We start from the raw sequence: 27796 nt of genomic DNA, 5'->3' as shown, positions 1-27796 counted from the left end.
AGACAACCAGACAGAAACAGTGTGGATGTTTGTCTGCATATCAAACAATAACACTAAGGTCGTCTGTGACAGGTAGAGCCATACTGCAAGCACCTCAAAGTCCAGCATGAAGCCTCTTCCAGGGGGACCTGGGGGCCCAGGAGGGCCAGGTTCACCCCTGGGACCAGGCTGCCCGTCAGGACCCTCTGCGCCTGGAAGGCCTGGAAACCCTGGAGGACCCTGATCTCCCTGCAAGAGATGTGACAGAGTGAGCATTCAGAACGATCCTGAAATCAGTTCAACCAATAAAAAAACAAAAGTACGAGGAGGAGGGATGAACAGAAAGGGACAGGTAAGATACGGAAGCAGGATGTGAAGATTTTCACCTTTGGTCCTGGTTGTCCGTTTACACCAGACTCTCCCTGTTAAACACATGATATACATTAAATCACATGAGCTGCAGCAGTGACTGAAGAGCGACGGTAGTTTCTGGTTTACACGAAGAGGAAGAGCAGCTTTTGCAACGCAGACTTGTTTACACCCGAGCCCTCACTTTATTAGTCCATAGGGTCACCTCATTAAGAGCTTAGCTCTTTGTGTTAGGTGGTTATTTAGCTTGTGTGTAATTGTTTTTGCTAACAGAGCACTAAGAGGCCTGCTCAAGGGAAATCACAGTGAGCTCATACAAAAGGCAGCGCGGTCACACAAGCGAGAGGCAGCTCCTGGTTGGTGTGCTGTACACTCACGTGTGCATGCTATGATGCAAGCTAATATTCATTAGCCTCACCTTGTCTCCTTTCTCCCCAGCAGGCCCTGGATCTCCATCCTTTCCATCAACTCCCTGGAGAAGAGACAAGACTATATTTACACTCCTGATTTTAGATGCATGTTTATCTTTTCCAGGTACTGGTGGGAATTACCTCTGCACAGCCTGCATGGCTTACTAAATTGTTGCTACCGCTCATATTGTCGAATAAAGGTGGATGCTGGGTGTAAACTAACAGATTATCTGCTTAAAATGAAACATATTAAGCAAAGCTAATGGGCTCCAGAGGACTGAAGTGGAAACCTGTCATGCACCAAAGCAGCGCTGCAGTAAATGTAAACCTGTGAGTAGTCCATTCACGCTGTTAGTAAAAGCCTCTGACATTTTAAAGATAAAAGACACATTTCCCCCAACAGATGCTGCAGCTCAGACCATGTTCTGAAGCTCTTACAGGATTTTCTGCCCAAGTGCCGTTAATGTAGCTGGAGGATAATTGGACTTGTTTGAACTTTTGGTACGTGGGTGCATATAGATATAAAAAGGGCTCTTACTGAGGAGGTGTGCTGGGCGGCAGTAACATTTACAAAGACAACCACACGTCAATCAATGCACACACACTTCTAAAATGGTCTCTCTCTCTCTCTCTCTCTCTCTCTCTCTCTCTCTCTGCCACACACACACTCAACATGTTTGCACACCGATCAAGACAATCATGCAGCAAGCAGTGGCAGGAAAGCAGCGAACGAACATGGCTCCTCAAATGAAGTTGGGGGAAATACTGTCTTTTGGTCCCTTCGATCTGATGGGACCAACTGTTAATACCTGACCAGACCCTGAACCAGAACCAGACCCAGAACCAGAGCCACTAAACCACTCCTCAATCACCTGAAAACAGAAGCTAGGTCAGCAATGAAAGTGCACTTTCTATGGAAATCCCTGCTGTCCTGTTGAAGAAATGGTCCTCTTGTAAATTCAACCTTAAGTTCAGGTGTGTGTGGAATGAACAGATGATACAAGTTCAAAGTGAAATACAGCAGACATCGAAAAGAAAATAGAGGAACTATTGATTATACGAAGAAACGTGTCCTGCTTCTCTGATAGGACCACAACCTGGTGGTTTTACAGTACACAAAAACTTCACTTTGTGCAGTATTTTAAAAATTTCTGTTTGGTTTAAGTTCTTATTGATGAACTGAAAAAAGGAAGACTTACAGGCAGTCCAGGTTCACCCTTCGCTCCATCTTTCCCAGGGGCCCCAGGCGGTCCTGGCATGATGTCCTCGGATGGGTTTCCTGGGGGCCCCGGTGGTCCCGGGAGGCCAGGAAGCCCTGGAGGTCCCTGACGGCGCACAAAGAGGAATTCTTTTTAAAGGTACCTTCCACATGTTGACTGTTCTGTGGCATCAAAACGCAACACTTTTATAAAAAAGGTGCAACAGGTAACATGAGATAAAAAAGAAAAGGCCTGACAAAGGGGTGGGATTGCAATGTGATGCTAAATATAATGTCACAGAGAGAGAGCTCCGAGCTGACTTACCCTGATAATCTCTGCATCACTGTCGAAGTCTTCAAATCCTGAGCCCTCCTATTGAAAACGCACCGTATGACCAGTCAGTCAGTTACAGTTACTGGATTCAGACTCGAGCTGAAAGCTTTCACATTCCTTCATATTTTGCTCCTGCAGATTCATAATTAGACACTTCTAAAACATAAATGCTTCAGCCTTAAACACACAAACACCAGTCGTTTCATTTGGGACCAAAATTTGCTTTTATAATCTCATTTCCAAATATCATTGACGCCAGTGAACACAGTGAAAACAGCAGATGAAACCACGACCAAACAAAACCACAACTGAAGACAGCTTACAGAGGAATGAAAGTGGATTCAGTTATTTGGGATTAATGTCCTCCAGTACAAATTAAAAGCAACTGGATTACTAAAAATCTCAAAGACCAGCTGCAATGTGTTACTGATGACTGAGCGTTAGTGCTGCACCTGCAAAGATGCAACCATGCGAACCAGATCAGCGTTTGGAAATAGCAAAGTAAGGACAGAGAGTGATAAATACACATGCAGATAAATAAAGTTATATCGGGAAAAAACAGCTTTTTTTGATCAAATCTCCACTGAAGCTCAGTATCTCTGTACTTCAGCCTGAGGCTTGATGCAGATTGTGCGAGGACCAAGAAAAGGTAGAAAAGATTAAACAACCTACCAGGAACCTGGACAACTTATCAGGACGACCTGGAGGTCCAGGAGGGCCTGGAGGACCTGGCAGTCCAACACCAGGATCACCCTGAGGGAAACAGTGCAATGCATGTGTTTATGTGGACTAATTACTGATTTTTATATATGCTGATTATATTCTAAGTGCATGATAATTCACACAGCAGTCCTGTGTCAATAAATAACCCCAGTATTTACATTCTGACCACATTCAAGTGCAGGTATCGTGTGCTGTTTACCTTTTCTCCCTGAGGACCAGGCTCTCCACTTAGTCCTGGGAATCCTGGAACCCCTGTAGCTCCCTTGGAAAAAAGACAGTTACAGCTGAGGTCATGTAACACAATCCAAGTCTAGCACACTGGGACTTGATCCAGCTGTAAGTAGTGATATCAGGAATGAGGCTCTGAGGGTAGATCAGCATTCAGTAGCAGCTAATAAAAAGTGTAGCTGTCTAAATTTTGACTCGTGTGGTGAAAATGGAACATTCCTGCATCTATTTACGCCAGAGACATTCCTACAAGGATGAACCTATAAATCTAAAAAGACTGGAAAGACTTCACTTACTAGGGCACCAGGTTCACCTTTGGCTCCCTGGAGAAAAGACAAAAATAGAAAAGCAATCCATCATTTTATGTTTTGACCTGCAGGACTGACCTAAACAACAGTGTGCGCTCTAATTAGCTGTCATGATGTTCTGTAATAGAAAGCAACACATCTTAAAACTAGAACAAATAAAGCAAACAAACAAGCAGATAAAACTCACGGGCTGTCCATCTTTCCCAGGAAGTCCAGGTGGGCCTGGATGTCCCTGTGGTCCTTGTGGACCCCGGGGTCCTGGCTCCCCCTGTGCTGGGGGACCGGCCGGTCCTGGGGGACCAGCAGGACCTGGCTCACCTGGCTCCCCTTTCTGTCCTGGAGACATCTGGAGGGACGGAACATGATAGCAGGGCATCAAACACTGTGCAGATTTCCACTAACATGAACTAAAGGCAGAGGGTGTTTTTGGCTAATCTGTGCATAAAACTTGATTTTTGTGATCATGGCGTCATAATGTTGGCGGCTCCAGCTTTCTATGGCAAAGATGGAGTCCCACATATGGTAACTGTGGGCTGCAGGATTCCGCCTCAAGCGATGGGCAACCACACAGATACGTATATTCATTAAAATCTCACATACGATATGTGCTTTACATCATCATTATAATGTAAATCATGGAAAAATCACTACTTACAGTGTCATGTGTGGAGGGTGGAGGATGAGTCTGAAATGATTTTCCTGAAAAAAAAGACAAAGTGAACATATTAAAACAAACAGCTGTTCAGTTGCCAAGAAAAATGGCGACACATCATTAGTGAGATCTGAAAAGGTGGAACCAAACAGACTGGAAACCTGTATGATTTAATAGGATATGAAACCTTCTTTAGGGCCAGTCAGAAGACAGAAACAGAAACAGGTGAGGCTGCGTCTCTGTGAGCGAGCCCACACTGCCTCCTCCAGCACCATCTGCTGGCTAATTTGGGAAATACAGCAGAAGAGGTCCTAACAGATTCTCTGAAAGCGATGTGATATGTAGTAAGTAAGCCTTCCTTTCTAGAACAAACAAAGGTAGAGAAGTCTAAAACTGGTACACAGTGTTTTAATATACTGTATAAAGTAGCTTTACAAGCCGCTAAAGCCTGCTTAAGGAAAAATAGCAAGACTAGAGTGAATTAGTAAAAGTCCTACATTCAAAAGTCAAAGTGCATAAATATCAATAAATATATATCAGAAAAATGTAGTGCAGTAAAAAGTATCATATCTGAGTATAAAATAAAACACAATGGAAATACTGTGGTAAAAGTACAAGCACCTCAAAATAATAAGTAATAATAATAAATGAACGCTGTGTCTGACGACAGATTTTGTAAAATGTATTAAAATAAGGCTCATGTGTTTTTTCGTTACCTCTTGCTGTGGTCATCTCCACCCCCTGTCCAGAAGTCTCCTCTATGTCTTCATCATCTTCATCATCACCGAGTGACGTCTGAGTGGGCGGAGCTCGGACCGGGGCGCTGTCAGTGGGGTCCGGCTCTGGGATAGGCTAAAAAAAAGAAAAAGTACAAATCTGAAGTCCCCTCATGGAAAGTGTTTTTTTTTTTCTGAAACACTCCACAGTCTCTAACAAAAAGCATTATAATACATCTATTTAATGAAATGGAAATGAAGGCAGAATGTCATAAAGTTCTTAGATAAATAATTTGAGGGGAAATATTTTGCATACACAATTTGTTCCGGCTTGGTTTTATTAATTCAGCACATTTTTATGTAGAATATTCCACCGCCGTGCATAACAATAAGGAGATGAACTGGCCTGGTGTGTGTAAATAGCATGTGTAAATATTGTTATTGTTTTAGCTTTTTGACTTTGTGTTCATAAACAGCTCTTTGATTTTCAGTTGGTGGGGAAAAAAGGCAGGATGAGAGGAAATGTTTTCTCTGAGCGTCAGGCTGAAAGCAGCATTCCTCACATTGCTCTGAGCTGGCGACACATTATTTCTGCATTATTTTTACAAGATGTGCTGCGGTGATAACGCGTCTTGACCTCATGTCCTGTTTATTATAAGTGATCCGTGGAGATGAGCTGCAATGAAAAAGCAATAAATCTTTGAGGAAGAACGTCGGATTTGGGATTTAAATCTGTCTCCTGACTGTCTTGATGTGGCCGAGGAGGACATTTTTCAAATAGCTCTGAAGTGGCGGCATGAGAGCAGCTGCAGGACGCCTCATGCTTCCACACCTTCAAATCTTACTGACACGGCACTGAGGTACTTCAGGCGCCATCACGTATTTCATTTGAGCCACAGTGGGCTGGAGTTGAGGAAGAAAATCTTCCTGATCTGTCCTCATAGTGAGGAACCTCCAAAATGAGCAGGTTAACTCGTTAGTGTGTGAATGTGTGATAGCAAAAAATCCCTGAATTTAGACTTGAAAAATCAGCAGAAGAAGCTGTAAAGTAGAGTGAGGAATGACACATTGCTTTCACCAAATTTCAGCAATGAGGTAAAAAAAAAAGTGAAAAAAGTACTCTTATTATTGCAAATGAGAAATTTCTGAGCACACATCACCTCACTTGTGCACAGATGTTTGATGGGCTTATTCACTTTCTTGCAGATCATTAGATGAGAAGATTGTACCCTAACTCTGATGTCTGTGGCACAAACGTGAAGCTGGAGCCAGCAGATAATTAGCCTAGCTTAGCTTAGCACGAGGACAGGAAGCAGGCGGAAACAGTTAGCCTTGCTCTCTGACCAGCACCTCTAAAACTCACTCATTAACTCGCTGCAGCTTGTTTGTTTGAGGGCTTTGAGCGTTCCCCGGGTGGGTCACTGACGGAGCCAGCTGAGCTGTTTCCCACTACTTTCACCCTTTTTGTTCGGCTGAGGTTACTGGGACCAATCTTCTTATTTAACTCTTGGCATGAAAGGCCAACATTTCCTAAAATGTGGGACTACTTTTAAAATAACCTAACACTCGTTCCACCCCTGCCTTTCTTCTGTTGCCCTGCTGTAATCTTTTTTTTTTTTTCCTCTTTATCAGAGAACACAGAGCTGGCAGGGAGCAGCACATATCACCATGTTCCAGAGTCCACCAGGCCTGTCAGGATAAGAACTGTTTTCTTTGGTCCAAGTCCAACCCAGCTTAATGGGAAGGACAGAGGAACGGTGTGGTGTGCATGAGTGTGTGCACACCATGGTGTACTCTCTCTCCTCCACGATCTTCTTCACTTCGTCTCTACCTTCCATGTCTTCGTAAGCATCATCGCCACTTCCGTATCCAGAGGCCTGGAGAGAGAAACGAGGAAAAGGGGAAAAAAGTCAGTAGATAAACAGAGAGACAGACAGAAATGATTAAATCCTCCAGTGGACAAATGCCATCTGAGTTCAAGCAGCAGAATAAGAAAGTGGAAGAAGAAGATAAGAGAGGGGGAGGAAAGTCAGGGTTAGAGGAGGAGCAGAAGACCAAAATCATTTTTTTAAGCAAACTGTCAAAGCGATCAGAACTCAATGTACTGGTTACAGTACTTAATACACAGCCATTTAAAATCCTTATATCAAAGCATCAGCAACTCTACTAAACATGTCAAACTTTTGCACTTTCGTTACATATGTCTGCCTTATTCTGCGTGCCCACATTCTACTCCTGATTACTGCTTACTGATAGTAAGCCAGGAGGCTGCTATAACCCCCAGAATAGGGCATTAATAAATTAATAAATCAGCAAATTAGCTTTAAGTTTAAATCACTTCAGGTCCATGCGGGTGAACTTTCATCATATCATTAATATTGAAGAATCACATATTATACTAAGCTGTGTCGCACATTCGTGGTCATTTTAATCTAAATACTGTAGATTGTTTTCCCTTTGTCCCTTTTTCATGGCTTTATCACGTAGAAACAAAGAAACTGTTGGAAGCACAAGACTGTATGGTTAAGATCTTCTTCAACAGGAATAGGGAGGACCAGATACACAGCTTACTGTAGTACACTATTTTAACCACTAGAGGGAGGAACAGTCCCACGTTAAGGCTGTTGACGCTGTGAGTTCTGACAGAGGCAATAAAAACTTCTTCCAGACTCTGTTTTGAGGTGTTTTCTTGCACACTTACATAAGGGTCGTCCTCCTCACATTGGTCATCCGGGGCCGTGGGATCTGACTTCAGCACCAGCTGCTGGATGGAGCCCTGGAGAGAGACAGAGGAGAGGAAGACGAGGGCGGTCTGCGTTACGCTGCGTGGTAATTTGGTTCATTCTGTGTCATTAAATTTTATTGAAGCTTCTCGGACATTTCCCACACACCAGCCACATACTGCCTCGTTCTTTCAGCATACCAGTTTATCTGTCTCCCACTTCCTCATTACCGCACACATTATCCAGCACAACTGCACACAATAACACGCACACTCACATGGTTGGCAAACATCTGGCAGTGGAACAGGTGTCTCGCGCTGAACCAAACCACCTGCCCTCTAAAGATAATCTTAACCGTACAGCATCGTGTCACAGTATGGACGTCTGTGCAAATTCACATTCAAAATAACAGAAAAACAAAATCAATGATTAAAAGTTTTAGTGTTTCAGGACTCAAATCGTCAACAGGCTTTAGATGTAAATGCCATTTTTCTGTCTCCTCACTGTAAGTAATGCAGTATACAGAGTGTCCAAAAAAATAAATACTGCTGTTTAGGAACACTGGACCATCTTTGGGTCTGGTAACAGCTGCTACACATCATGTGGCTCAACCGGGGACCTGTAGCAGTGTAGTGCTAACACTCTGACACTTCAACACTGTAACAGCTCACCAGCGTTCAAGCAGACAACAGTGCTGCCCTGCTACTTCACACAGCAGCTGTGTTTGAGCGCATCCAGAAGATGTTAAATCTCATCTTGTTTGACATTATTGACATTTCACCTGCGTCATCCCTGGATTATTCCTGTCCTATGACGGGGAGCATTATTCTGTTGTCAGCACTCATTCCCTTTGGGAGCATGAAAACGACAGACAGGAATGGCAGAGCCTGGTTTGTTGTGATGTTAATTTACACTCTGGCGTCAAGCTGTCAATACACAGGTGTTAATGTACCCAGTGTATGCTAATTAAACATACTAATGAATGCTCTCCAAAGCCCAACTGGCTTTGCACCACGCATACTGGGTTTAATGCCTCATGCTGCTCAGTGACTAACAATCTTTTTTTAATCTACTCTGAGCAGGAAGTGCACACAGCATCACTTCCTGCTCTTTTTTTAGTTGGTGTTATAGTTAATTTCAACCTGTAACAAAGCAACTTGCTCATAAGCAAGTCTGGAAATGAACAATGCATGCAACAACTGTATGCCAATGAAGGCGGGAGATTTCCAATTATTTTGTGCAATTTATTCAGACTGGAACTTTAAATCCGAGAGTCAGTGGGTCTGTCCTCTTATTAGATCAGTTCAATTTTAGCCAAGTTTATTGATATTGAGTTCAGGCCAGAGGACAAACACCTGTTTTTGATGGAATGGAGCACGGCCTGTGAAATTTAATGGTGCTGAAGGAGCGAGAATTGGAAGGGGAGGGAAGGAACAGAGAGCAAGACAGAGACTGGGTGGATATGAGTCGGGGTAGCAACCAAATCAGAGACATCTGTTGGTGCAGTAAACAACACATCTGAAATAAACAAAGAGTGCGCCATGCAAACGTTTCCACTTCTCTCAAACATTTTAATATGCCAGTTCCCCCATAAAGCGAGCCACAGCAGCGTGGTCGAATGACTCAGCTGGTCAGTTTGTACGACTTTTGAGTTTGTGTGAAGGTAAACACCTGACGGCAGCGGGAGGATGCGCCAGCGCCAGGCTGTGACACATTTACACACACAACGGCTTCCAAATGTGGCCGCGAAAGTCAAAACAGACACGCCAGCATGCATGCACGTGCACAGTGAAGGCAAACGGCAGATCTCTAAAAGGTCACACAGCCACTTGCATTGGAGAGGGAGATCACACTGTGGAGACAAAAAGGCTTCCACAGGCACGGCCAGGAATGACCTTCCATCTGTGGACACGGTAAACTGATTCAGGACATCATTTTGGTTAAGAATCATTATTATTGTTATTATTATTATTATTATCCACACTGGGTTAGAACAGTCGTAGTTTTGACTTACACAGTCATTCCACCTGTGATACTCATCAGCAGGTTTAGGTCACCAGGTGTGGAGTGGGTTTTCACTGCTACAGGGCCGCCCCGTTAGATAAACGTGGCTCATGTTAGTCTGTTGGAAGGTTTACCACAGTCGAGCATCTGTTCCTGGACATGAGACAACACAATGGAGCCACGCTGCTGGCTGTGTTTGGTGTTTAGGCTTACTGGTCTGAACTTGGTGAGCTCTGTGTGAGAACTGAGGTGACCCTGCACCGTGTCGGGTCTGACCGATTCAGACTTTGAGGCCATTTTGACCGATTGGGTGTTTACACTTAGACATTAAAATGGCCTGTTCATTCACTGCGGGTCATTATGTTTCTGATAAAATAGCTTAATTCTGTAAGTGACACATTCTGAATAGTTGCTATAAATACAAATCACTGTCTATATCTCTGGTTGAGACTTCTCCAGTCGAACTGTGCAGCAGTTCAGAAGAGGAGCTCCTGATGTAAGTTACAACATCTCAGAGCTGTGGCTGATGTTAGTCAGCTGTTTGTGTATATTTTGCAGTCTGCTCGGTGTCCAAAGACGAGTTCTCTGGAGTTTTCAGATGTCAGGGATGGCAAAGAAAAAGGTTAAGTGCTTCTAAGGTATTGTTCTGTGTCTGCAGGCTCTGGCACTCGCCATGTTGAGGAACGTGTTGTTGCCAAAGCAACAGAGACGAGGTCACTTCAGCTGCTGCTGGCCAAGTGTGTGTGTGTGTGTGTGAGCCCACTTTGAAATGATTTTAAAGAAACTGTGACGCATACACGTCACAGCACATACAATTGAACAACAGGCTGTAGCAGATCATGTGCTGAGAGCCTCTTTTTGCCACAAGGTGGCACCGATTTGATTAGAACAAAATGTACCAATGATTTTAGCACTGTTTGGAGTAACAGACCTCGGCATATTTTAGCTGTTCAACTCGTAAAACACAGTCAGAGCACAGGCATGAAGAGCAAATTCTGCACCTTAACAGGACAGTCCATGAACGTTTGTGAGAAAACATGTTGGAGGTTCAGTGATGTTGCTCAACAGCTGCATTCTTATTGGAAATATGTGGCACAAAATTCTCCGCCCACATGCACATAACTTGAACATAAACATACCTGATGGTGTTTTTCCTCCATGTTATGAGAAAGAAAACACACTCAGTTGCTCAGGGACAATCAGAAAGCTGCACGTACTGTTTCTTATTGATTTTCTGACTCGTTCTCACTCATGCACAGATGATGCCCGCCACACATGAGCATCTTCCAACACCCTGCATGAGGTGTGTTTTATTAGTGAGGACAGCAAAATATTTAAGTATGCTGGCTCACATGAAGCTGTGTGAGTGTACTACTGCAGAGAGCTACTGCTGCTGCGAGGAGATGGAGGATCTCTGACGGAGCTGCCAGTTCAAACACTGAACAGCTGGAAACAGACGGTCACTACTGCTCCTCTTTGTCTGAAGGGGAGGAGAGAGCGAGGAGAAGGATTATTGGTAAGAGGTGGAACAAAAAGCTTTTACAGGCCCTCGGGCTGATGTTGGACAGCTTATGATGGCCTCATGGGGCTTGAGCAGGAGAGGAGAGCTGCCCTGCATGATTTTCTGCTGCTGTACCACTTAAAGGTGATGCAGTAAAAACAGTAAACTCTTTATCTATCAAGAATATTTTAACTTAACTTTAACTAGGCTAACACCTAGTTGCTTTCTTCCTAAGTAGCTGATGAGACCGATGCCATTCATATCTGTATGCTAAATATGGGGCTCAACAGGTGATTAGCTTTATTAGCTTAGCATGACTGGGCACAGCCAGCCTTGCTCTTTCCAAATTTAGCACAGTGAGCTTTTCTCCCAGATGTTTTATTTCATATAAATTGGTATTTTAGCGAGGATGCAACAAAAATGATTTTGTTCTTATGAGGCTTTGACAGGATGCTAAATAATAAATAACGTGATTTAGGTCTGAAATGAAACTCGAGCTCGTCACTGTGTAAATATCCACGGCGGAGCTGGTTTTAAGCCACAGTAGGTAGCGAAACCTGTTTGAGAAATTGTTCCAGCAACAAAATGGGCTCCCCTCTGAGACCGAAAAAATCCTGAATAAACACATTTTCTCCCTCCCTGGCTCACTGGATTTCTTTGAACGTCTCCTCAGATTCCTCCAATAAAATCTTAATGAGGGAAAAAAAGCTGCTTGGCTATAGGAACTTCTTTCCACTGTCCTGGACATGAAACATCTTGCAGTTTGTCCGTCACATGAACTTACACAACTTCAAATCAGAGAAGGAGAGGACAGAGGTTGCAAAATGCAGCACAGACGAGGGCTGGTTTTTGTTTTGAAGGTCAGAGGTCATGTATTTTTCTAGTCCAGCCACCGGCCACAAGCTGATTTATAATATGTGCTTAGCTCTGATTAAAATTTCATATTCTCACTACAGTTTGGCCAAGTTTCATCGTGATAAGAGTGAAAACACATGTTGGCTCAGATAAACATCAACTTTACTCACTTATCTCATACATATAGCAGCATGTAATTGAATAGTATTCCTTTTACACTAAACTATTTTCCCTTCATCATTCTCCCTGTGACACTGGCACGGGCTTTTTCTTGCATTAATCATAGATGATTTGGAGGAAAGCGTTGAAGCATTTACAAGTTTATTTTCTTTTACAAGAGCACCGAGAGGAGAACACATGGCTGCATGTGTTACTACCTCTTCTCCTGGATCTGATTACTCAGCACATCTCTGTCACAAACCCTCATTATAACCACTCGGGGGTATTTTTAACAGCATTTGCATCGGACTGGAACCTCCACTCCTGCATCCTTATCATTGTTTGATTCTAGTTGGTGTAATTAAAGAATTGGCGTTTGCACTCCCAGTTGCGCTCAGCATAAGTCGTTCAAGATGACAGATCAGCTGTATTCCAAAAATGTAAATCATATACAGCTTGTCATTTATGAGCTCTCGCAGGATAAAGCAGTGCTCATAAACACATGTGGTCATTCATTCCTTGTCTCCTGTGGCGGTCATAAAGCTGCCAACTACGACGATTGTGTTCATGTCTCAAATGTGAAATAGGCAGCCGCCCAAACGCCACGTTTGTTTCTGCAACTAGAAGTGGATTTGACATCTGTTGTCAACCCACTGATCCAAATCCGCTGACATTAGGAATGAGGAATTAACTACATAGAAATGCGGCTCTCGCACAGGAAAATCCTGAGGCGCTCATGTTGCAAGAGACGATGAAGTACACGGACGGAGTAGTTATGTGCAAACACATGACAATAAATCCAGTCCCATCCAGACTCACCACAAACCTCGCCAGGCCCGTGCCCCCAGCGTTCCCCACGAAGATCCCCGAGCTGGCCTCGAAGGTCAGAGGCTGAGGGCTCCTGGTGAAGGCAACGCGGTGGTATTCCTCACAGTCCATGTAGAGACGCACCTGTGTGACAAGAACAAACACACACACGTACTTACTTCCAGAAATCAATAGCAAATACGGAAAGAACGTCAGTGTTATTCCCTGCTGTTATATATGCAGACACACACGTTCATTTTATGATAACATCCTCGCATATTAAACAAACATCTGTGAAAGATAAAAGTGCCGTATGGAGCCTATTTAACACTCCTGATTTTGGCGACTTCTCATGATATTATGAAAATATAAAAAGGGCTGCATGCAACACAAGACACACAAAACATTAGTTTTGTTGGTGAAGGCCAAAATTTTTTGACAAACCAAAACTTATTCTGCATCAGAATACTGTTGAAGGATAAGTTACATACAACAAATCCCATGAAAAGACCAACTGTGAATTTAACCTAACAACAAGTCCTGTGTGTAGGCAAAGCCAGATATATCTTATTCCTCTGTGCCATAGGCCTCTATTGTTGTCCAACTAGTACACTGGCACAGCACACCCACCTCTGCCCCCTGTACAGTCAGGGTAAACCTCGCCCATCTCCCGGTCAGGTCTCCCATTTTGAAGGAAGCTGCTTCCTGGGTCCCACCTCTTGTTCCTGGGTCGGTGTAGTACAAAATGACTCTCTGGGAACCATCCTCGACCTCTGACAAGGCTATACCCAAGTGTACAATCTTGCAAAGAAAAAAAGAAATGTAGAAAATTGTTTTACTTTCTTGGTGCTACAGAAAATCAAAAAATACAGAAGAGTGGAGTTAAAAGATTGAAGTCACCTACCTTTTGGTAAGCATCTGTGATGGCAAACAGCACACCGCCACGCCTTGTGGTAGGTTTAGCTGTAACTGTGACGGCAAAGTCATAGTAGAATGGGTCAGGGATGAATGACTTTGTGAGGCGGCCCACGTTGGCGTCCGGGCCGAAGCTGTAGGCCGGGTAACCCTCGAAACCGGTAACAAAGGAGACAGAGGGAGGAAGGGGGACGCCGATCAACTCCGTCAGGTCCAAGGCTCCCTGGGAACCGCGCTCTGCGGAGAAACAAGCATGGAGGTGGAAACCACGTGAGTGGAGTGCACCATCGGTCCACTGACACCTTCACCAAACAGAAATAAACTGAGCTGAGAAAGACAAACAGAGAGGTACAAGAACAAAGACTGCAGCAACATGGACACAACACGGTATCAAGGGTTAAAATGAACCTCACTGGTGCAGAATTTGGCATCTCATGCACTTGCAATTAGTGTCTTAACAATGTATGATGGATCGTGTTTGTCTGAGCAGGAGCACCTGCAGCCAGGTCTCCCCTTTGGCCGTCTTCTCAAGTCAAGTGAAAATCCTGTGCTCTCTGAATGATGAACGACCTGATTGATCTGGCATTTTTTTTCTAACCACACTACAGTACTTTTCTATGGGCCTGTATAAAAAAGGTGGTTATATGGTTTGCACTTTGCAAAGGTCAGAGAAAAGGTGCTGTCAAGGAGCTGCAAAAGCCCGATATTTGCAACCTGTCAGTCTGTGGCAAATTCACAGTGCAAAGGACCCTAAAACACAATGTCAGAAGGATAAAGCTCTTAAAGTCGTTCATTATTACCTCAAATTAGGGCCATTTTTAATCACTTCTGCCTTTTAAAATGGTATACACTACATAATAAGTTTGTGTTTAATTGAATTACCATCAACTGATTTGACACACAGCAAACCTGCAGTCAGTTAAGTAGGAGCACCAGTTGGCATCTGTGGCTAGACAAAACATAATGAAGCTGCCATGTGTAGCATGCTGTGTGCTCAGGGTTTGACGGGTGCCTGAAGGTGACAGGGTACACAATTCATAGAGGGGAGTGGGGCCCGTGGTGGTCTACAGCTCATTTTTGCATTGGAGCCCCCTAGTGGGTTAATCCAGCCATGGGTCACAGGACTGATATCTTAGAAATGAAAGCATTCCACAGCACAGACAGTGTGGGAGTTGTAGTCATCTTATAATTTATCATTTCCTACTACACTGAAAAAAAAGAAAAAGAAAAAAAAAAAAAGTTCAAAGTAAATTGACCCTGGAGTTCAAACCCACTGCGAGATCTGGTCGGAGAGTGTGGGAGGCTCCAACCGTCCTTGCTTGCATCCATCATTGTCTTTAGACATTTTAAAGACAAAATGTCAGACACACCCCATAAAGTCTGCCAAGAGGGTGAGAAGGGGTATCCATCCATCAGAAGCCCCCACCCTTCATCATCATCTCATTCTGTAAACTCGCCATTACTGTACGCACGGCTGAATGCACTCGACTGCACACACACATATTCATAAGCATGCCAGACAACCAGCATGTGCTCTTATTCTCTCTCCCAACGGCACGCAGGCACTTTGTGAATGCACACCTACCACAACATCTCTTGCTCTCTGTCGGACACACTCATGCACACTCACTCTGCACCTGGTTCTCCTTAGTGGGAAGACCCCTGGAACAATCGTCTGTTCTTTTAGAGCCTATGGGCAGCAGGGTATAGAGGCTGGGCATCTGGAAAGCATTAGGTTAGACTAATACACACGTTCTGCGCGGTGGCAGCTCCTGTAAATTAGGCTTACCGCGTGCCGTGTGTGTGTACGTCTGTGTGTGAAGGACCGACAAAGACAAAAAGAGTGGGGAAAAGAGAGACAGACTGAGATGGAGAGTGCAGACATTGAAGACTTCCATGAGTGTGTGTGTGGTCAGTTAGGCTCCCCACAGGAAGAGAGGCACACTTCTTTCCCCATGCATTAATTGGATTGAAACCCAGACAGCCTGCAGCAATTAAGAAATAACAATAAAGTGCAACCCACACTACTGCTGTACAACCTCCGCTGTGCTGTAGCCGAATACTGTAACTAAGCTGGATTGTAGTTTCGAGCTGCCTTTGTTCAAGCACTCCTCCTTGAAATAGTTTCCAAATACTCTTTGACCCATTTCTGATTCCAGAGAAGCCTAGAATCAGAAAATGTTGATTAGCCGGCTGGCTGCCTCGCCAGTCGACTTGGACGCCGCTCTGGATCTTCTCTGTGTTGTCAGCGGTGAAGTCCTGCCAAAGTGTGTCGGCCAGCAGTCCCACAGCTAAGCCTGTCACCTCGCTCTGTCTTTGCCCGAAAGTGACATCACTGCAGATGTTCTTCTGCTGGGTCAGAGGCTGAACAGCTGGACAGGCCGCCATGGAAACTAAGACACACTCTGTGCACTCGCTCGAGTTCTCATGATGCAACAGGAACCCACAAGAGCTTTGAACGAAACATTCGTCCTGTGTCATGCATCATCCCATACTTGTAAGCAAACAGCTGATCCTGGCCTCTCGTGTTCAGAATACTGTGAATAATAAAAGTAGAGCAGCGAAAATGTAAAACATCCCTGTGCAAGACGCTGTCAGCTGTGAGAAACTTGTGTGTAATTTGGGTCAGGGTGTGACAGTGTAATCAGGCTTGGCTGAGAGTGAGCACCACCTGCACTGGAGCGGGGTAAGACAAAGACAGCAGAGGGGATTGAGGAAGGCTCAGGAGATACAGTATATGTCCCCTAGCTAGTGTTTGCAATAATAACTTCAAGGTGTATACATCAAGCACAAGATGCTGCCATGAGATCAAATCTCTGAGTCACAGAGGAATAACACTGGCTTTTGTAAGGTGAACTCCCTTCTCTCTGGAAGAGGATATATGTTGGACAACTGGCCAGCAAAACACATGGAGATGAGTTAACTTATAATTTAGGGTTGACACATCGTGACATCGCATTTAATCTTACAGTACACGCTTACAGTGCTCCCAAACAACAGGATATGAGGTTGAGTGAAAACAGAGAAGGCAAGCTATTTATTGGAAACAGAACGTTTTTGTAATTAACATGTTCAGTATCTATCATTTTGAAGATTATTTTGAATTTATAGTGTCATGGCTGGTAGCACTGAATGCAAAGGAAATTATTCAATCCTCCTTTTGTTCTTTTTGTCCTTTTGTATAAGACCTGTTTTCTGCATTAACAGTAGAGTAACAGATTCCGTGTCAGTAGCTCAGAAACAAAGAGAATGTACTTCTTTCTATTAAAATAAAGCAGTAGAAAAATGCAAATGATGGCACTCTAATTATGGAAGAATAGTTCCTGCAGTGTTCTCACAAAAAAGACAGCATTTAAGTAGACAGGTTAACTGTACTGTATGTGTGTGAGGGTGTGTGTCGCGCGTTCTCATACCAAGGTTGTCAAATGCCAGTCTTTCTGTCACGTCCCTTGACATACGTGAGTCAAGTCAAGGTTGACTCAAATGGTTTCAAATGAGACACGACTCCCGGTCTCTTAGGTGAAAGTCCTGTGGTTGCCCAATCCATCCACCTTGGCATCCTTTATAATCAGTTTGGCTCTTTATACAACCTCACCTTGCTCTGAGCATCTAAAATTGGGTTTACATTGAAGTTAGTTGAAAGCCCAGTGTGTCCCAGTACGCCAAAGGGTACCAACTTTGTGCATTTGCATGAAATGCCGAGGGGTTCGAGCAAACGCTGGTATCTGACACCCTGGGAATGAGCACGGTGTGAGTGTTTGCATGCCTGCTGCATTTGCAAATGGGCAAAATGATCCAAACACTGCTGCCTCCTCAGGGCTTCAATGTTTCTTAAATGGGCCAGTGGGTTTTGGGAGTGTGTCTCTCTGACTGAGAAAGTGCCCATGTGACACACTATTATGTCAAACTGTTATGAATAGCAAAAAGTGCAGGACTTTACTCTTACTTAAGCACCACTTAAGAGACACGAGGACTGCCATTTCAAAAAGGAACGGCCTCACTCGCTTGGTAAGAAAAAGCCCTTCTTAATAAAATGACTGACAGCGCAACATCTGCAGGTTAATATAAAGTTCAACTGCACAATAGTACAACTGTGGCTCAGTTTGATTGAAAACAGGTGAAACCAAACACAGCAGCACTCACTGCACGAGTGAGCAGATGAACAAAGTGCAGTTTTTAATATCACAGACGGCGGACGGGGGAAACTCTTTAGTAAAACACACAAACACAAACTAATGCACAAATACTTCACAAAACAGTGTCCTCTGAGTGTCTCAGTGTTACTGATAGCAGGAGATTTTCGTATTTTAGACAAATAGGGATCATGTGTCCTTGTCAAATGTATGACTATAACACAGACAAAATCAACTGCTCTGTTGTAGGTTTGGTTAAGGTGTTTATCATTTAGCAGTTCTGGTTCAGTTCTACGTTTAGTATGTGTGTTTTCTACTTGGACTTGGCTAACATGGAAAGATAGAGTATTAGGGCTTGATCAGAAAGAAAAAAGGTCATAATAATGTGGTGATGATGGACACAGTATTTGGACAGCTCTAAATGGTGCCGGCCAAAGTCGCTCAGCTGTCAGTCAGTCCGCAGCAGTTTGTAATGAGCTGCCACGTCTAATAAGAAACCGAGTAAATGCAATCTAATCAAAGCTCAATCACCTCATGGACTCGGACAGGAGCACACTCTGCACCAAGTGCGCCGCCGCATGTGCACACTTTGTTTCAGCATAAAAATCCAAAACCAATCGCTCGTAAACTCCATCCAAGTGTTTAGACATGCAAAACCTCACTGTTACACAGCAAATCCTCTGTGGCTGTGGTCGCACCACATCTTTCAAACACACTGCTCTCTCTCCCAGGGCCTACCTCACTGTGTAATCATCTTAACCCCCGTTTGTTCCCAGACTGTGATTGACATGAACTTTGAATCCGCCGAACACCACCAATGTCATAATGGTGGTTTGAGAGTCAGCTCTACATAAAAGATTGGAATAATGAGCCACGGTGGGGAAAATTAAACCAAGACGACAAATAAAACAGAAACACTGATTTCATAATAATGTGAATTTGTTCATTTCTTGCTTAAAAGGTTACTTATTGCCAGCTGCACCTGCTAACAATTGCATTACCAGGCAACAACAACTTGATTTTCACAAAAACAAACACAACAAAAATTCATGTGAATTTGATTAAATCCAATGGCTGCTTTGACAACAGGAAATAAATCATCACTGGGAAGCTATTAAAAGTATTTTTCAGCACACTTGGCTTGCAGTTAAAAGGCTAAAACATAACAAAACTCCAGGTATGGGCTTTAAAAATGGGCTTACTTCAGATAAGCAGGTTTGCACCTCAAATCTATGGGTTTAACCAAGTTTCAATAAATAAATGGCCTCAGAGAGGCATTTCTTTCCTGTTCCATTCAACTTCAGATCAACTCCAAAGAGCAGCTAGACAAAACATCTCACATCCTTTCATTCAGCGGTTCACCGTGTTTGACTGACAGAGCAGAGGTGACGTCAGCCGTGAGTTGCAGTGAAAAGCAGGAAGTTCTAGGTAAATCGCTACGACCACACAGCCTGTGTATTTAGCTTAAGAACACACACGAGCATGCGTGTGACCAGGTGAGGCTACAGGCCTCCCATTTAGCACAAAGCTGCTCTGTTAGCGTCCAGCTAAAGCACCAAGTCAGCACAGTCATTAAGAAGAGGAGGGCAGATTTAAGTGTTAACGCTCTCGCTGTGATCAAAGCCTCATGGCGCTTAGCTCAGCGATGAATGGGTCTTGTTTAGGGTGATGTCAGAAACAAAAGGCACTTCTTTCACTTGTATGCATGTCCGACGGCAGAGATTAAGCTTGTTTGTGTTAGCGTAGGAAGAAACAGACTCCAAGTGCTCCAGTAATGATATGTTTCTTGACTTCAGGGGGGCCTTGGTAAGTCACACGTTGCTTAAACAATAAAAATATTATTCGTACATCACAGCAAGGGGGCAGGATTCTACTACTGGTGCAAGTAAATCTAATTCTCACTCTTAAAATATATATTTTTACAATCTTTATGAACTCTATGAATTTAGAGTTCCACTAACAAGCGTGGCAGAGTATATTTTCATTGTCAGTTATGTAAACAAGGAAGGAAGTGAAGCCCACATTCACCCCAAATCCACTGAATAACACAGTCTGCGTTTGAACTGTGCTGTATAAATAAAGCAGCCTTGCCTATAGTCATGTCCCACTGCTTCATTCTCTGGTTTCATTAGTGCAAAAAAACTGTATCATGGGAATGTGGCTGTCATGTTCAAGGAGAAATGTGACACTCATGTATGTTAGGAACGAGAGAGCACCTGCATATGTGACTCCTGTATGTCAGGAATGTGATAGTCACGCTCAGATAGGAGGACGAGGCGTGCATGCCTGCCATGTGCACAGAAAGAGACGGTCTAACAAATCAAGAATGTCTCAAAGTCAGCAAGCTACCATATTTGTTCAATTTGATGAAGCTTGTCAGAGAAGTCTGATCCAAAACAGGCAGTTTGTGGTTGATATTGCATCAATTTATTGAACCCAGTGGGAAAAATGGATTACTTGGTGTTGCAAGCACCTTACCATTGCAACTGAAACATATGAGCCACACATGGAGGCAAGGACTGTGGAGATGAGCTCGGGATGATTTGTATGGGAAAATCTATCCTACTGAAACAGTGAATTCACCAACATAATAAGAAAACATATTTTCTCACTTCTTTCTAGTGGTAGCCATGGAGATAGCTTTGGTGTTCGTGTTTCTTTGTCCATGTTTGAGACGTATGTTTCTTGAACAGAGCTTTGTCTGTGATGCTCTGAAAAGAAGCAGAGTCTTTTGTCAGAATCAGTGTGAATGATCAACAGAGGAAAAAAGAGTCTATGAAAACTGCTGTCAGTTTATGCATCTTAAAACCAAAGCTATCCGCACGGCTAGATAAAAGCAATATGTTTCTTTATCATTCAGTGTGCAACTTCAAGCCTAAATCACAGTTTAGGGCTGCAACAGGGAACTGTAAATTCGCCCTAGATACACTTATTTAGTCCATAGGAAGCACAGTTACAATGGAGTCCTTCATATGCTCGGAAATGCAAACAGATATCTGGAGCGGCCATGTGGGGTTTCCACAGTGGGAAGTTACATAGTGCAGCTTTAATGTATAGCAGAAGTATAAAAGAAGCTTGTTCTCAGTTTGGTTGAATCCAGAAAATGTCAGAACAGCCAGGAAGTTCACTTAATGTGAAAAGACGCAGGTTCCTTTGAACCAAGACCTCTCAAAAACCTTTGGAATAGAGTTCAATTCATACCCGAGACCATAAATTGTATAATATTGAATGTGTTTGTTTCTGTCACACCATTGAGTGCAAACAGTTGGTGCCAGCAGTCCTCATAAAGTAGGACATTTTATACAATACAGCCAACATGAGATAATGCTCTAATAGTCTTGCAACAGGACATCAACACAACACAGCACCATAAAATGGAAACAGCTTTTACAGCAATTTAAATTTCAACTGCTTGTGAGACGAACCAGATGGTTTACAGGAATGAGAATAAGCCATTTCAAACCTCGCCATCCTCACTGCTGGAACAGAGCCAAGCGTATTTCCACAGGTATTTTAATTCATATTTGGATAAATATGTCTCTACCTCCCTCTCTTTCTAAGCTATCGACATTTCACCATGCTTATCACGGCAATGGCAGTTAAAAAAACAAACAGTCCTCCGGCCATGAGAGAGTTTTCGAGGTATTTCCTGCTCAAACTTCATGAGATCATAACATTTGGGAACTTTCAAATGACAGAACTATGTTTAAAAATACGTTTCACAACAGCCTCTTTCCATTGTTACATGCCACAGCCATCAGTCAACACTGAGTAGGTGTGATCCAAATTCATTCTTAATGGTTGGTCATATAAACAAAGCACTCTAGCTGCTGAGAACATGAACCACGGCGGTGTGCAACGTTTACTGACTGGAGAAGAAAAATTAAATAAAATCCTGTCTGCAATAACTTGCCGTTACCAACAACATCACCACCGATCACATCCAAATTCTGTCTGCAGGATTTCATATGCAATCAGTTTTCCATGACACACTGCGCTCTTGACTCAAAGCTCTGCTCTGCAAAGTTTCAGTGCCAAGACTGACTCAACCAAAACTCTGCCCATGTCCCCAGTTAACCCCTGTGCAGAGATCTGGTCCCCACTGGGGAAAAAGGGCTACCTCAGCAATATGCTGGGGGCTGATTATTCAGACAAGAGCAATTAGTTCCCAGGGTGGAAAAAAAATAAATAAATAAAAGAAAAAGCAATTACCTCGGCGGGTAAAGGGAAACGAATCCTAAACACTAAATGTTTTCAGGGAAATTCCACAGTAGCCAAACCAGTACAAATAATACCTGATCCTGCAGGGACAAAGTGATAAGCTGGATGGAAAGCTAATGTTAAGTGGATTGGCTACAGACTAATAAGTTATATAAATCTCTGTGGTTAGTATCTTCAAAAAGCATCCAGGAAAATTCTCTAAACAACATTTCTAGACTGAAAACATTGCAGTAACTGCACTTGTCGAATGAGAACAATACAGTTTCTTTAGCCTGTGCATGTGTTAAGAGTGCCTAGACGGCCGTACTCTTGACCCTCTGCAAAAAGACTGACTCCTACAGACGCTTTCACATTCATTGCACTTGCCACAATTTGTCAGACGATGCCTAGAAATAAAGTGAGAACCACATTGTAATTGTGGCCCAAATGGACACACCTCGTTCTGTTGTTGAACAAGTGAAACTGATCCAGCTACGATTTGCCAATTTGTGCTCCAATAAATGACTCGCTGTGCCAACCGCAGCAGAATGAGGTAGTGCACACTATCTCATCCTTATTGATGCCAGCTGCAGTACTGAAACCACCAAGCAAGACTCCCAGATGTGAGGAGATGGGAGTTATTATTGCACAGATTGCGGGCCTTCTCACCAATTCTGTTTGTTGTTTTTCAGAACTGTTGCACAGTTTAGAAGCATTCATTTTTGGGATCCCAGCATTGAATCTAATTTTTGCCAATGATGTAGTTCTGTTGGCATTATTGGACGGTGACCCCCATGCATCAGATGACGCGGTTGGGATCAGAAAGCATATCGCCCATCCCTTTTAGCTGACTTGCTGGATGGATGGAAGAAATGCATGAACATACAGAGGAAGTGTTTTTTCTGGACGATTTTCTGCCAGTGGCCAAATCCTAAACCAAGATTTTATCTTATATGGGGAAATATGACCGATGGAGATCATACAAGCTGCAACAATGAGTGTATTACTGCATAGAAATTTAGCTTAATGCAGCTTTAAAAAGGTCTCTGTTTCTATAGCTCTCTCACACTGCACTACACACATCCACACACAACGGGAGCCTTATGTGTGACAGGTAAAGCGAGGTCTGGACCGGGGTAAAAGGGGCTGAGCGGTAAGCGGAGCACATTCTTGTTTTTCATCCAACATTCATCTTAGGGAGCAGGGCTGACTGTCTCTCAGTGAGTCGGACCAGCTTCTTCTCGGCCGGTGGTCTTACAGACTATTTAATGTATGATAATGTACACAGTGGAACTTTGACTGAAATACACTGACTTTTGGAGCAAATTTGCTGATTGATCGCCTTTCTCTCCGGTGAAAGAAGGGTCACTTGCAGTTTTGTGCAAATGCAAACAGTTTATAGATGATGGGAAGTTGAGTAAAACAGTGTATGTACACATTACTTAGAATGCACCAAATGGAAACATACACTGAGAACAAAGTAATCCAACTTATAAGAGCAAGATAGGATCAAAATTATTAATCTTTAGTTATTTTGTGCCCCCAAATAGCTGTAATTTGACATCACAAATATTTTAGTTCTGATTATGTCTTGGAAAAACATTAGAAGTCTGGCAGGAAAGACTGGCTGACACCGCACTGTGGTTTAATGGCAGCATCATTGTAGGTTTCACATGGGGTTAAAGGTCGCTGTCTGACTCCAGCAGACCGTGGAAGAGCAGCACATAATGGCTGCCTAATGACAACAGTGTAATTGTAGCTTCCAGGAGGATGGGGGTCACATCCCGGAGTGTGGAGGTCACTGCAGGACAGGACTAGTAGTGTCATGATTTATGTTGATGATGCTTAACTCTTTTTAAAAATAATTTAGAAGTACACGAGTGGGTACTGTCTAGAAATTCTTTGGTGCAGACTGGGCATTAATGACAGAACAGCTTTATATTCCACCTGCTATAACATTCATACTCCCATGTTCAGTCACCCTGAAAGAATCCTTTCCTTGTTAACAATGACTTTAGGAATCCATGTGGCTCAGTAATACAGGAACCTGTCCCTGCAGATTTAAAGTTGTTTTGGTGCGCGTCTGGACCAGTGATTCAAAGCTGTGGAGTGTGCCCATATAAGCTAACAGTGGACAGGACTGAGGTCACTGATAAGGGTCTTTTTTCTCCGAGCCCGCACAAGCTGGCAGGTCCAAGGCTGCAGAGCGCCAAAGGCCAAATAGTTTGGTCCGTTAGGTCAGTGGAGCCAAGTATTCCTCCTGTCTGCCTGTCTGTCTGTCTCTCTCTCACACACCCACAGCCTCCAGCTCCCTGCTTTTACAGAATTCTTATCTTCCATCTTAATATGAGGCACCAACTTGGCAGCATCAGCAAGAGAACAGTATCACCTTTATAAGGCAGAATATTTTCAGCGTTTTCTCTTAATAAAGTCTCATTTCAGCACAATATCAGAGTTACATGCAGATGTTTGGTGAATGAAACTTTACACAAAAACGTCCTGATCACTGCTTAGGTATACAGGTAAAGAGAAATATCTGTAACACTATCGCTCCATCATGTCCTTAGCCTGCGCATTAACTATGTTTCCTAATGTACTTATTCTGCTTACCAAACAAAGATCATGCGAGTGGCATTTTAACTTAAGTGGCATTCACTACAGTTAAAACATACTGGTCTGATGAGGCAAGCCAAAAGCAGCTAAGGGAGATCTAATGTTACCAAAAAGTCGTCACGCCAACTTGGGAGTTTGCTGATTCAAGAATACATCAATAAGCAGAAAATCCTCAATAGTTGGATTGAGACTTTATGCAGCTTACAGAGGGATGCTGGTGCAGAAATTCTTAAAGAAACAAAAACACATCACAATATTATAAACACAACTGACTGACACAAGAGGACCAAATACAACAGAACCTTGTCTTTCTAGAACATCCGGTTTTGCACTCTTAACAGTCTTCCTCCTGTCTGCCAGTTCAGTGCAGGGGTAAGGAAACAGAAACCACAAAGAACCTTGAATAAAAGTGAAGTGGCAAACACCAAGTAGTAAATGTTAACATGCCAAGCGAACGCCACATCGAAGAAGGGCTTGATTCCATAAAACCAAACCATTTTTTTCCTGGTCCTCAAGTTCCTACTTTTCACCTCTCATTGCATTTGGATTTGTTAATATACAAAGTGATGTAATAGTGTTTAAAAATGTTGTGGAAGCAATTCCCCCTTACTCTGCCTTCAAGTTAATTAAACCAACTAGAGGCAGGCGGTAAAAGCGGATGTCCACAGGGGTCAGATGTCACGGGGCTCCGTGTAAACGGCATGTTGTTTCGGCTTACCCCAAGCTGTGTTTAACCAGCTGTAGAAACTGCACTCTGACCAAAGTGTCAGAGGAATGATGGGCCGACACTGCTTGTTTTTGGCAGCTTGCCGCCACTATGTCCAGCCTTCAATGCCGAACTTTTGAGGAGAAAGTGCAAAGCCTCTCTTTTTACTTCCTCACCTTTTCCTCCATGGAAAAGGTGGGAAGAAGATGAAGGGGTGATTTCTCAATTGAAATTAATGTGATGAATAGAGAAGAGATTGAAGGTGAGGAAAGGTGATAATGTGGATGAGAGAGATAGAAACAATCAATCATCGATTAAAAGAAGCCAAAGAGAGGAAGGTGCAAAGCTTCTTCACTTAATCAATGAAACAACTGGGACCTTGCAATTTGGCTGTGATTCGTCACAGCTCCTGTCAGAAAAGGAGGAGGAGAAAAGGAATGGAAAAACTGATGAGTGTGTGAGTGAGAAATAAAGAGACTGGGATAGGAAAATAAAAAAAGGCACAGAGCAAGAAAAACTGTAACCGTACCAAATGTGCTGAGGTGCAGCTGAAAGATCAACATCTGCAACTTCACATCACACTGTGACCTTTTCATCTTCATCCGTATCAGCTCTTCAATCCATGAAGAAATCCCGAAAGATCCAGTTGCCTTCTTTTGCAGTGATGAATGGCACGGCTTGGCTTGTATGTGAAGCGAGAGGGTTTGGTATGTTTGCATTCATCACACAGAAGATCCTTGTGTAGCTTATCAAAACTCTTGCTACAAAGGGAAGGTGGTAGTGGTGGTGGTGTTGGTGGTGGAGGGGGGGGGGGGGTCTGAGTGATACCATCTGCTTTGGCTCTGTGCTGTAAGTCGCTAGCTACATTTTGAAGAGCAGGCCCTCAGCCAATCCTCTTGCAGTCCGGTCCATTCATTGACTCAAGTGTGGCCGCTTCCATGGTGCCGGTTGACTGTCAATGTTCAAAGAGTCTTGACCGGCTTGGCTGACCCAGACGAGAATGACCTGGGTGACCTCGACTCAATGTGCTCATTTGAAGTTTTAAATGGTGTTTACTCAGTAGATTTATGCACTCTATTCATAGAGTGCTACCGTGCAGCCACTTTCAGTCAGCAGTGCCTATAAAAGGCTCCTGTTAGTCACACAGACAAGGGCGAAAGAAGACGTTTGTCCTAAAAATGTTTGACAATATCTGAAAAGCAATAATGTTTGACAATATCTGAAAAGCAATAATGTTTTGCATATACAAAGGGCAAATGTATATTATGGGTTACTGTGTGTGATACTGGACCAAAATCGAAGATTAAAAGTAATTCAGCCAACAGCTACTTCACAACATACTTTTCACTGGCTGCTGTAAACACAGGTAGGTATTTCCAGGAAAAGATCTCCTGGACCGAGGGAGAGAACAGTTTTGTATTTTAGGAACCAAGAGCAAATATTTCTTGGAATAAATAAATGAGGACCTGTTACCTGCTACCCATGTGAAGCTTTCTCTACCATTTCCTTCTGATAGTGCACTGTTACTTTAATGCTGCTTCACTGCCGAGTGATCTCCTGAGAGGTAGAGTGGAAAAAACTCTGCAATTACTCCTCAACACCTTCGAGCTGCTGCCAAAACAGCGCAGATTACCACTGTAAGCAAAATGCTGCTGAAAGTAACCCCTGAGCAATTCGCAGAACAATGTCTTCTTGCATCCCAACTGTCTCAGAACGCATTGGTCAATTAGATGCCAAACTGAGTCAAAATGTAGTCCAGATTCACCCAGGGGAGGAAATGACCCCAATCCTTGACCCCAGTGTCCTACAGCAACGAAGAACACTCAGCAGCTGTTAGCATCATTTGTCAGTTCAAAACCAGGTCAAGCTCATTGGCTTGTTATTCTAACTTGAAATTCCTCTTGTCTCCAAAGTGCTTGAAGTGGTGTGGCCAAAACAAAGGCCGAGCCTTTTTAGGACTACCCATTTGGAGGTGGACAGGCATTTATTTAGTAAGTTGTTTACAGAATGAGTGGATTTTTCATGTTGGCAGAGAGTATGAGGGAGAAAGAGAAGCACTGAGTGTAGCCTGAAAGAAACTAAGAACAGAAAGCAAAGGGCACATTCAGTGAAGTACAAAGTAAATACAGAGAGCAAGGTATGAAGACAGGAGGTGAAACATAATTCACAGTTCTTACTGGTGTCAAGGACTGTCAGCTATTATTCACCTTTCATACCATGGTCTGGGTGAATACTTGATTCAGATTGGCTGCAGGGTGTCCAT

General features: G+C 43.3%; 1 protein-coding gene across 2 annotated transcripts in view; it reads right to left on the bottom strand.

Annotated features, from left to right (window-relative positions):
* The window catches only part of LOC143314487 (uncharacterized), a 53012-nt gene that overhangs the window by 8517 nt on the left and 16699 nt on the right, over positions 1 to 27796 (bottom strand). The window contains exons 3-19 of one of the 2 annotated variants that reach the window (XM_076721540.1): positions 13871 to 14118; positions 13597 to 13767; positions 12979 to 13110; positions 7619 to 7693; positions 6702 to 6794; positions 4918 to 5053; positions 4205 to 4248; positions 3737 to 3904; positions 3538 to 3564; positions 3213 to 3275; positions 2963 to 3043; positions 2282 to 2329; positions 1958 to 2083; positions 1568 to 1630; positions 767 to 820; positions 366 to 401; positions 94 to 228 (exon numbers count right to left, since the gene is read on the bottom strand). In XM_076721540.1, the coding sequence (XP_076577655.1) occupies positions 94 to 228; positions 366 to 401; positions 767 to 820; positions 1568 to 1630; positions 1958 to 2083; positions 2282 to 2329; positions 2963 to 3043; positions 3213 to 3275; positions 3538 to 3564; positions 3737 to 3904; positions 4205 to 4248; positions 4918 to 5053; positions 6702 to 6794; positions 7619 to 7693; positions 12979 to 13110; positions 13597 to 13767; positions 13871 to 14118 (1700 nt within the window). The remainder of the gene's footprint in view (positions 1 to 93; positions 229 to 365; positions 402 to 766; positions 821 to 1567; positions 1631 to 1957; positions 2084 to 2281; positions 2330 to 2962; positions 3044 to 3212; positions 3276 to 3537; positions 3565 to 3736; positions 3905 to 4204; positions 4249 to 4917; positions 5054 to 6701; positions 6795 to 7618; positions 7694 to 12978; positions 13111 to 13596; positions 13768 to 13870; positions 14119 to 27796) is intronic. The other variant, XM_076721541.1, reaches the window with a different exon arrangement.

This window comes from Chaetodon auriga, chromosome 21, assembly GCF_051107435.1.
Source record: "Chaetodon auriga isolate fChaAug3 chromosome 21, fChaAug3.hap1, whole genome shotgun sequence".
Classification (NCBI taxonomy): domain Eukaryota; kingdom Metazoa; phylum Chordata; class Actinopteri; order Chaetodontiformes; family Chaetodontidae; genus Chaetodon; species Chaetodon auriga.
Note: the sequence above shows the minus strand (reverse complement) of the source record. Positions and strands in the feature narration are given on the sequence as shown.